The sequence below is a fragment of the Drosophila gunungcola genome, assembly GCF_025200985.1.
Source record: "Drosophila gunungcola strain Sukarami chromosome 2R unlocalized genomic scaffold, Dgunungcola_SK_2 000004F, whole genome shotgun sequence".
Lineage (NCBI taxonomy): Eukaryota > Metazoa > Arthropoda > Insecta > Diptera > Drosophilidae > Drosophila > Drosophila gunungcola.
In genome coordinates this window covers 2019875-2031862 of record NW_026453167.1, presented here as the reverse complement: position 1 = coordinate 2031862, position 11988 = coordinate 2019875, and the positions used below count along the sequence as shown (strand labels likewise).

Here is an 11988-nt window from a genome sequence, read left to right as displayed (position 1 = left end):
CGCTGTGTGGCGAAGGACGGAGGCAGATCACGCATTCCTCCGTGCTGAAAATCAATTGTGATTAGTAACAAGTAACAAGGACAAAGGAAAGGTAAAGAATCTGGGTGTTGGTTTTTAAAAAATATAATACTTTAATCCGAGCGCCTAGGGTGTATAGTGTATAGTAAACTATCATGCAATACTTAATGACAAAACGATATGCTCTACATGTGTGTTTGGAAAATCTCTGTGTCGTATACATATTTGTGTGCACTGTTCATTCATAGTGTCCGGTGGGCACTGGACTTGTTGATGTCAGTCTACAAGAAACGATAAACGGAAAAAAAGAGGGGAAACCCAAATCAGAATGATACGGAAATAAATAATTAAGAACAAATAAGAGATATCGAAGACAATCATGCAGAAAACATATACAAATTAGGTTTTTTGATAGGAAACTGTGTTAGTACTTTAAGCGAAGCGAGTGCAATTTAGTTTGTGGAGTAGGCGTTTTGAAAGAGGAGTTAAGCATATACATGAGCATTGCGTATACGCACCGTAGACTTTCGGTTCGCGATCTCAGCGAGTAGTCTTTTGAGGCGCGATGCCTGAAATGGAAATTTTAATTGGTTAAATGACAACAACAGCGAACGACGACAACAACAACAGCAAACAACTTAAATAGCAGCAAAAGTGCAAAGTGTAAAGCCAATATGTCAGGAGCCGGGTTAATATATTGTCCAACAACAACAATGCGTTAGAATGCTAAATGAGTGCAGATGCAGCCATCGATGATTGATTCCCAATTGGTAAGCCCACCTGCGATTCTTGATGGAGCTGTTCCGGTGGATGTTCCTGCTCTCGCGCCACCGCGTAAATCGATGCCTCAGCGTTTGGCGCACCTCTGAGTTTAGGAAACAGTAGAACAGAGCCACAAAGAAACCCTAAGAGAGAGTATTTTGGATGAATTAATGGTCAAGGTTGAACAAGTAGGGCCAATCAAACCTGCGTGCTGAGGAGGAAGGCTCTTATGGCCTCGAAGAGATTACGACTGATTCCCTGTTCCGGGCCAGTGAGCACCACCAGATAGGTGATCCCGAACAGAGGTATCAGCACCAGTAGCGCCTTCGAGGCCTTATAATACTGTCGCGTTTCCAGCGTATGCGCAGAACGCAATTTAGTGATGAGTACCTGGTAAATGAAAAAAACACAAATTATCAACTTAGCCAGGCTAAAAATCGTACTTGGTAGACTCACCCACATGATGCGTATGAGAAATACTAAATTAACAAGCAAGGCCAATGAGGCGGGTCCCTTAAAAATCCAGTCAATATGAGATTCACGCATCCATGCGCACTCAATTTCCAGCTTAAAAAAATCACAAAACTATTTAGAGTAGGTATAGAATAGTAAATAGAATATGTGGCCTACCCCATTGAAATGCTCATTCTCGAGATGTGGGGCAAATGTCTTGGCAATGGACCACACCAAAATGCATATGGCTGGACAGCCCCAGCCTATCAGGGCGTAGGTTATAAAGCTAATGTTATCGCTGGAAAACGTTTGCACCACCAACGTGTACAGATAGAGGCCTTTATAAAAAGCGAAAGATAAAAAAAATCAATTCAACGGACAAACCGCCTTTGAACTCACCCTCCACAAACATCCAGAAAAAGTTGGTTAGGTAAAAGTATTGATACATGATGACCAGCGTTATGCAGCCAGCCTGACTAGACTCTGTGGTTATCTGAGCAAATGATTAAATTACGGAAAGGAATGAAATATGCTTTTATTGGACATACCACTTGTAGAAACAAGGTGAGAATCCACAGGAGGGCTGAGGTGGAATAGGCTACGAATAGATTCGCATGAATGGTGTTTCGCAGACAACGCAGATCTCTATAAAATTAACAATTAGTTAATTAAAGCATTTAAAATGTTAAGGACTTAAACCCACTTAAAGCTGAGGAATATGATGAGGGCCACCACCAAAGTGGCAAAGCTTAGGAAATAGCCACAGGTATATATTATGGCCGGCAGATCGACATTGGGTGAAAAATCCGGCACTACGGGTATGGAACCCGAGTTCTGGTGACAGCGATCATAGTCCGAATAGCGATCCCAGGTGCCATTTGCGAAACAAAAGCGTGTGGCGTTTTCTAAGCTTACAAAAGAACATTATTATATATTTATATATAAAATATTAGATACCCACCTGTGGTGTCGTAGTGCACGCCCTTGAATTCCTCGAAACAGGGTAAAACAGCCAGGCTGCCGGCATTTGTGCGGGGCCAACACAGCACCGAATCGAACGAACTGGGGCATTGTAAAATCTGTAAAAACAACAGACCATTTCGGGTTACGAATACACAAGGATTGGCTAAGAAAACATAGTTAGGTAAACATTGTTAACGATTTAATTCTGATGTGCCGCACAGTAATTAAGTTTCCCTTTTTGGCTGCGCTCTTTAAACGAAACTGACCTAACTCAAAAAACCATTAAATCAGAGTACATGAGATTTATGGGCCAAAACTGGCACAATATCTTGATGCCTACTCCTCTGGTCCTGTACTTTTATAGCTGTGACGCATGATGTATAAATGTTCATATACAAGATTTTCTTTTAATCAATTGAGTTTCCAAAATTTATACACATACACAGTGTATACCCAAAGAAAAAAGCCACTGCTTTATTTATATATTTGCAATGGCGTGCTAAACAATTTCGTACAGACGGATATACAAAGTATATAGTAATGTTAAGTATACGACCGGGCGGCGATTGTTTACCCAGTCTAGTTCGTACCGCCAAATTAATCGTGGCAGGTGAGGGCAGTGTTATAAAAAGAACTTCCATTGATATTTTTATTGGCCTTATCAGGTGACGGCGAAAACCCGAGACTCGATGAAATCTTTCTTCAAAATTGTCAATTATTTTATGGCTTCTACTGATAAGCTAAAGCTTTTGTGACAGCTAATGCGATCGGACTTAGCCACGCGACAAAATGAGCTGTCAACGAATAAGCCAAACACGACTGGGAACTCCGGCAATATTTGTCTTTGCACTTCTTATTCACGTTTATTAGGCTCTTCATTTGGTCACAGTCATGAGGCATACGCTATGACAGTTCCAACGAATAACGCCCTTGAATTTCTGTGCCTCCTTAATTTGATCATGCATTCAAGGTAAACAAAAACGCCAGAATGCAGTCTCAAGTGGGTTGCCTTGGGTTTACTAATGTTTACAGCCAAGAGGAATACATAAATAAATTTGTGCTGCATTTTCCGGAAATAAAATGCAGCTTAAATATTTTCAAAAAAATTAGTCTGAAAGCTATCAGCAGTTCAGTCGCCAGTGCTTGCATGTTGTGGATTTTAAAACCCTAGAGATTGACAGGCGGATGTATTGAAGGCAATTAGTTAGAGGAACGAGATGGATCAATTAGCGATTGCGATTAATTGGGAAACATATTCGTTCTCAAAACAATGGCTAATTAAAGAATATTTATAAATTGGCTCGTTTCTTATTTTGATTGCCATAAAAAATGTTTATTATTCAATTGAAAATGATGAATGGATGTAAACATTAAGATTCCCGTTATTCCTATAAAGAATTATGATGGAAAGTTATAATTTCGTGTCAGTTCTAATTACTTCCAGAATCTAAATATATAAAAAAGAGGTTACATGTTTTTTTGTAAGTTTATAAACTGTATATATATATTAAATTTAAATACGTTTTGGTAAAATGTATAGCACTTGGGAGTTTGTGCCTCTTTAGAAGGATAGAGTTTTCAATTAATAATAATAATTATCTGCTAATTGAATCGTTTAAATATATTTACACATTTCAAGTTGCATTTTAAAATGGATAAAGTCAATCAGCTTGAACATCTTATAGATTCATTTAATTACTGAGCAGGCGGATTGACATACATTGCGATTGCCAATTAGTAATACACATAAATGCTAATAGAATCGTTGAGTTAATATTACACATTTCTAAACGCATTTAAAAGTGTGTAACTGTAGTCAATCATCTGGAACATCTTATAGATTCTTTACGGCTTAGTGGGGCATTAAATTGCATAGATGCCAATTAGTAATACATATTGTTAAAATAAGTGAAGCACTTGGGAGTTTATGCCTTTTCAGAGGGATTAAGCCCCGGCCACACAGGACTCACCCGCTTGCCGCCAGCTGTTAGTGCCTCCAGGTCCGCCTGCTCCTGGCACTGCTGCGTGCGGTTGTGGAGCAGCGCCCCACTGTGCGGCTGCTGCTGGGCGCCAATTAGGGCGCTGGCCCGCTGCAACATGTCCAGCGAGAAGTTGGCGATGACCTTGGCCAGGTCCTCATGCGAGGCGTCATCCAGGCTGTCGACCAGAGCCCGCAAATCGTCGTCGGCCATGTGGGGAAACCAGGAGCACACGGATGATGATGGGCGATGGGCGACGATGGTGCAATATAGAAGACAGCAGGAACCTGTCAACGAGGCGTCTCCGCTCCTGAACTCTGCCACTCCACGGGCACTTTCTCTCTTCGCCGTGCGATGCGCAATTAAACGAATCTGCTCAAATAAACCATGTGTGGCTGGGTGCAAAAAAGAACAAAAAACACAAATTTCTTTATCAGTTTAAGTAAAGAGTCTCGGCCACCGAAAAAAATCTGATACCAAACCATGGAGCCCAGAACCCATAAGTTAGAACCCAAGAACAGCCTCCGTGGGCTCATATAGACATATAGATATGCTATATATTATAAAACACTTTATTTGCTTGCTGGTTAAATATTTCGGCTGCCATGACTCATAAAAATATAGAGAAGGCCAAAACTCAAGGGTTGTGTTGATTGACGAAAATAATTAAAGCATCCCATATACATCCACCTGCTAACTAGTAGATAATTAACCGAAAAACACTTAATTTCTTCGAAGGTGAGTTGTTTTCGTCTTCTATGTAGTAGTACAAATAGTACATGAGAAAATCACGTGCCTTGGCCTTCTTTATGGGGAGTGGCTCAGATTAAATGAAGATAACTGCGGCACAATCTTTATGGACAGCATACTGGGTTTCTGATGGGTAACCGAAAGGGCAGGAACGAGGTGGAATATTTTTCCGCTTCAAAAACTCCGTAATTGAACACTTTATATGGCGCACGAAACGAAAATCGTTCCGGACCGTCTGTCATTATATTTTGGCCGCACACCCATATCAATTACAGGGTCGCCCAGCCATTAGATCCCCATTAGCTGCAATAATGTTAGTTGCTCGATAATGTTTGCTGTAAGCTGTCATAATGGAGATTGCGAAAATAGTGATAAACTTTCCGATTCACACGGGTGAGAACTGGGTTTTTAAGATACTTGTGCCTAGGTACAATTTGTTGATAAATTTTACTTTACCAAAATACATTTTCATTTACCTTAAGAATAAACTATGTAAGGTATTCAGGAACTGTAATATTTGTATTGTTTTTTGTTATTAAATTAGCTTAATACCACTAAATTAAATTTCCGCAAATATGCCGTTTTTATATCATTTGAAATATGTTTATTCAATATGCAAGATATAATGACGTTTCTTTTTATATACAAAATATTTTTATTTAAGTGCAACTTCAAAGGAACCTTTTGATCTAAAAATGATTAATTTATAAAAAAATGTAATTAAAATATGTTCTTTTTTACTTGATAAATTGTGTGTCTTTTACCTCACCTAAGTACTTATTTTCGCAAATTCCTTACTTAGACTAACTTAAATGAAACTGATTAGGTTCATAAGACTCCTGGTCAATTATAAAAAGTTTGCTTTTATTCAAAGTAAGAAGTTCTGTCAATTTAAACTTTGGCAGTTATGAGTTCCTTACGATATGTGGGTGAATAACTCTATGGAACATATAAAAACTACAAGTCACGCATAACCATTACATTGAACAATTAGGCAAGAAAGTAATTAAACTAGTACGACGGCCGTAACTTTATCTGTTAATTGTGGCAAGGGAGGCTGTGACAGATGTGTATGCCAGGTGCATGTGCGTTTCCACCTGGCAACGTGCTGTATACCTGCTGAATAAACGGGGACCCTCCATCTCCTCCTCATTGCCGTGATTAAAACAAAGAGTGTCAAGTTATTTATTAATGAACAAATACCATGGCAGCGAGCTGTTCCCCGGGTCGCCGACTCATCACATCTCATTTCATCTCATCTCGACACGACTCACGCACAAAGCTTTAACCGCTTTAAGTGCGGGAACCAGTTGAGCTGATGGGCAGGGGCTTTGTCAATGTCAACTCGGGGAGTGAGATAGCACCGGCATTTGGGCCCTGCATATGTTCTGGCCATATCTGCGAATGTCAGGGCTGGGGGCTCAGTTGAATGGGCCATCTTGGCCATGTCCGACCTGCTAATTATGCTCTATAAATAGCCCCGCAACAACTTTGATCTTCTGGCACGGGGTAGCAAATTCCAGCTTCACCTGCAACACCTGTTATCCAAACAATTTGCCCAAGAAATTCAAAGTGGGTGGTTTCCTTTAACCTTTTTTTTTACTCGCTCTCTCGGGAAATCGTATCTTTCAATTTTATCCTGTACAAGTATAAAGTGTGCCAAAAATGGCTCATTTAACCTTTTTAAACAAAAACACCCACATATTTGTCGTTTTATTTTATACCTTAAAAGAATTTAAGTCAACCAAAAATCATAAAATGAGCAGCCCCACTTATTTGACTTTTTAAAAAGGAAAACCCACATACCGGTTTCTATTTTTGACAAGGGAAATTTTTAAATTGGAATGTGCTTAGCCAAGAAGATTAGTTATCAAATTACAATAAATATATATAATAACAAATATGGTTTCCCTGTGTAAGTATTCAATTAAATTGAAAGCGGATCCTGAAAATGGCCGCATCCTCCACCATCCCAAATATTCTTCCACCTCATTCCCCTTTTCCGGCCAAACATCTGGCATAGCGAAGTCGTCATGCCACAATCTTAAGCTCTCCATCCAAAAAAGAAGCAGCGATTTATTTATGGGCTTGGCAAACAAGCGCATTTTTTGGACTAGCGCGTGCTTGTGGTTATCGCCATGATGATGATCATGACGATGATCATCGAAATAATCATCGCAATAATCAACATCCGTGTCATTTGGAGCCAATGGAGGGGCAACTAAACTGGCCTTAAATGCGCCACAATTAGACGCCCAGCAGTCAAATAAACGTTTCAATTGTTTGACCAATGTAAATAATAATAGTATGCCGCCTAGTCAGTTTTAGCCAAATCGTGGGCATGTCGTGTTTGCCGCTGGTGCAACAGGGCGTATGCCTAATATTCGCTGGCCATTTGCTGCACACTGCTCTCCCATTCGTTTTTCTTTCTACTGCTGCTCTGATGATTTATGGAGTGTCAAAACAAATGAAAATTAATTGGCAATCGGCATGTGGGCAATAGAAAAGCCAACGAAGACGGACATGCAATCTGAAACATGCGCGGTAGGCGCAAAGTCAACCGATTAATAACGACCATGGTATTGGAATTGCAAGAATACCGTACTCCAAGGAACTTCCTCCTTATTTCTAGTACCATGAATAATTAAAAGTTTTCGGTGATTCAGTAAAGAGGGACTTTGGACCTGCAATCAAATTATACGTCACCAAATTTTTACAAAATTTGACATTTTCTTACTCAAAAAATTCCAAATAAATTACATTTTTTACTAAATCAGTTATAAAGTTGTGCACGAGATCAAAGGAACAGCATGAACCAAAAAATTTCCTATTGTGTTTAAATTTTACAAGAAAAAATTAAATTCAACCCATATACACAAAAATAAGATCTATGTTTGAATTATTAACCATTTCTCTGAATTTTGGAAAAATGTTTTAGCATAATAAAAGAACACAGAAAAATCGCAAAAGTGAAAATTAAAAACATTTAATTTTTTATCCCAATAAAAATCGTAAAAAATTTTAAATCATATAAATTGACAAAATAACTCAAACTTAAGTTTATATATACACATTGTTGCAATACATTAATTGCGTTCAGTGCAAAACTATATTATCTTCATATCAAATAAAAGACCCAAAGCCAATGCCTAATTACAGTTGGCCTGCGTGATAAAAACCACGTAAATAAAATGTACTGAAAAACACGAGCAGTAATAAGAATTATGGGCAAGGAGGAAGGCGGAAAGAAGCTTTATGAATGAACGAGCCCGCCCAGCGAAGCGTGTAGAAATGAGAAGTCAGAAGTCAGCGACGGCGTCAGCTGGCGGACAAATCAAATCAAAACGAATCGAATCGTATCACATCACATCGCTCGAATTAAATCGAACCCAATGGAATGAATGGCAGGCGCATTCAGGCGCTATCATATCGATATTTATGGTTTTGGCCCCGCTGAAAACAAATAAGCCGAGCATCGTCATCCGCCGTTATTCTTATCCTCTTGACCATCACCCCGTGAAACAAGGCAGTCTAAGGCCAAGCAAAACACACATCCACAATTACAAACACCCACGCACATGCACACGGACATGGGAAAAGTTTACAAATTAAAAGAAAATTGAAACGAAACCAAACACAGCCAGCAGAATGGGGCACATGCCGTATAAGCAACGAGGAACAATATCAAGCATACGCTGCGTTGCCAGACGACTTCATTTCATATGCTTACTAATTTTATTGGCTTACAACGGCATAACAGTTTCTCAAGATGCTTTGAACTCGCAGGACGCGGGGCTGTGTAGCCGTAAAGTTGTTATATGACCTACACCCAAACAGAAAGTTGAATAAAGTATATATAAAAATAAAACAAAAATATTTCCCTTTTCATTTGCAATTTTCGTACAACTTGGGCAACGGAGCTGCGGGCATTTTATTGCCTGTTGCATGGCAGGTAAAGTGGTGGAGTCAGGAGTCATAGAGATACACATACAATCTCGTGCGTTATAATGCCGCCCACTCAGGGACGCGCCCAGATACATAAACATGATGTAAATTTAAAATTTCATGAGTTCATGTAAAGTTTGTTTTATCTGTTTTATGGCAGGAATGCCAGGGGCACTGGCTGCAAAAGGGGTAGATAGAACCAGATAAAGATACAGGTGGACTGGCAGGCAGCATCACGAAGAGCAAACTACGAGCAGCTGCTGGTGGAGCAATCAATACGTATGAGAAAATTCAATTAGCTAACTGCAATGTTCGCTGTGCAAACAGCGGATTTAAGGAGGGAAACATAGAGAAAAATATCTGAATAATCGACTTTAATTTGCACATTGCAGCATAGTGTTGTCAGAGCTTTGGATGTTTCCTGATGTTTTACTTTTTCTTTCGTAATGACATATTTCCTTTATTTCTATATTTCTAATTTCCTGCTAAGCCGAATAAAATATAAAAAGAACAACATTACAAATAAATAATATATCAGAAATCTCTAAATAATTTGCACATCGAAGTAGCACAGTATTGTCAGAAAATCTGATGTTTATTTTTCTATTGTTTTTCATCGATATAAAGTCCTCTTTATCCTATCGAAGTACAATTTGCTAAATGCAAGAACAACATTAAGAAATTAAACCATTTTAACGTATACTTGTTCAAAATAATAGTTAAAAAAAAATGTTTGATTATTTTTTCTTTGTGATACATTTTTTTTATTGTATTTAAACTCAGTGAAATAAAACGTTCACCTTATATTAATCTGATCCTTAAACAGCTTCTGTTATGATAATGATTTCGTTTGATAACAAAACAGCTAAAATCAATCAAAATCGAAATGGTACTTAACTTATAATGTTTTTCTTCATGTGTAGAGGTGTCTGACAGTTGTATAGGAAGGGGAACATGAACTTGAAAGGCAATGGAACAAAGTCAGCCAGTTCCAAAAACACGCAAAGTGCATTTAGAGTTAGTAGATTGAACAAAAGACTCTTGAAATTGGCGCACTTACACTCGAAAGCCATTTGCTAATTTTCGCCCATCCCCCAAAAGTTTTCCCGCACTTACATTTCCCCCTTGTTCCGCCGTCTTACAATCGAGTATAATTAAATTTTCGTATTTACTTAAGAATTCATATTCGAGAGTCGCAAACAACTTTTGTCTCGAACGCACTCTGTTTTTTTTACTCCCTGTTTACCTTTTGGGGAAGGCGACCTAATGAATCGGGGAGTGCGAGTGGAACTAGCGAATATAAAAGGTGAATATAACAATTGTTTATCTTTGCTCAACAGCAATAGCAACAACGCCGTGTGGGCGTGGGTTTGGTGCAGATCTGAAATATGCATAAGAGAAGAATTTTGCAATGTAGTGAGGATGCAGTGCCCATCCTGCCGGATAGGAATTAATTAAAAAATCCTAGTTCAGGATGCAGAGAACGAGTTGCCAGAGGGTGGGTATGTTGTATAGGAGGAAGCAAACAGGACGTGGTGTCCCCAAGCACCTCAAGGTTCTCTTTATCCGGGAAAACGAGTCGTAAACATGCAAATGGAGCACAAACATTTGCATATATGCGATAAAATCAGAAAAAGGCTATACTAGCAAAAAAAAAAACATAAAATAATAATATACAGAGAAAACAACCATTATCATTAAAATATTTATTAATCAAATGCAGTTTACTATTTTGAATGCAATTTTGTAATTATTAATTAATAATAATATTATTATTTTCAATCGATTAAAATATATTTTTTATAGAAGTCAAAAAGTTGTTGGTTTGACTTAATTTCTATTTTAAGCTGCAATGATTATAATGTATAAATATATATGGAAAACACATTTTTTGAGTAAATGGATTATGTTCAGCATCGTCTTATAAAAATTCTTTTAAAGAAAACCAATTTTGATTTTAAAATGGCCGAATAAATCAAAAATGTTGATTTATGGTTAAAATATATATATTAGTGGAGAACATATTTTTTGAGTAAACGGATAAGTAGAGGATCGACCTATATATGTTTTAAATAATCTTTAAAAGAAACCCAATTTTAGCATGCCCAACAAAAGCACAATTTAGCCAATTAAATCAAAAAAGTTGTTTATGTAAATTCTGGTTTTTGTTATGCATCATCAAAAAATATATATGGTATATTGTTCCCTGTGCACGTGGCCCTCCCCCTTTCACCACGGTAATTTGTTTTCGCCTTTTGTGAAGCTGGCAGCGGATAATCCGACGGCCATTGAGTCTAATCAGACGTTTATTCTTCACTTTAAAGCCTATTTGCGGACTTCTCCATTGTTTGCTAATGGAAGCAAGCTGCTAAGTGATCATCGCCACTTGGGTTCTGATTTGGTTTGGTTTGGTATGGTTGCGTGGATTTGGAACCAGTGCGCCTCCCATGGCGCTTTTGCGGAATGTTTTTATGGCCCCGGCTGTACAGCAGTATTTGCCCAATTCATTATGCACCGGCCGAGGAATGGATATTTTGGGATGTTTTGGATCGTTTTGGGGGTCAGGGTTTCACGCTCCCCCTCACTGCTGAATCCGCGAATTAGCGACCCACCTCTCACTCCCTTGGTGTTATTCTTTTTGCTTTTTTGCACCTCTTTTCTTGTTCAGAGCTTTAAACGTTTATCGCCTTTTTATCATTATCATTTGTTTGTTTGCATTACTTAACACGCACGCACGATCGGAATGACACATTTTATAAACTTCAGAACACGTTTAATTTTAGATGACGCCGAAACTACTTCCCGAAAACACGAAAACACCAATCCGAATCGAAAGAATAACCAGAATAACAGCGAATTTAAGTCGAATAAATGGAATTAAGCCTGCGGCGCTTGTGGTGTTTTTTTTCGGATGCTGCGCTCTGTGCGAGATGGCGAGATAATCGGAGGAGCATCAGCCGGGCCGAGATTACGGGTAGTCCAAAGTGACACGACGCGGCGATGAGACGGCGGCACACGCGTCCAAAAGCGGCTACTGACAGCGCCAAACTGCGGCCAACGGGGCGGATGAAAATGCGAGCTTTGAGGAAAAGCACACCTACACACCCACACAGGCACA

The 11988-nt window shown here is 38.8% G+C and overlaps 1 protein-coding gene across 1 annotated transcript in view; it reads right to left on the bottom strand.

Moving 5' to 3' along the window:
- Window positions 1-11988, bottom strand: part of LOC128254433 (diuretic hormone receptor) — a 12508-nt gene extending 520 nt beyond the window's left edge. Inside the window, 11 exon segments of the mRNA XM_052983543.1 lie at window positions 2-44; window positions 799-923; window positions 985-1170; window positions 1237-1347; window positions 1411-1571; window positions 1633-1726; window positions 1782-1878; window positions 1937-2138; window positions 2195-2312; window positions 4167-4570; window positions 11483-11988. Of these exon segments, the coding sequence (XP_052839503.1) occupies window positions 2-44; window positions 799-923; window positions 985-1170; window positions 1237-1347; window positions 1411-1571; window positions 1633-1726; window positions 1782-1878; window positions 1937-2138; window positions 2195-2312; window positions 4167-4388 (1359 nt within the window). The 5' untranslated portion in view covers window positions 4389-4570; window positions 11483-11988.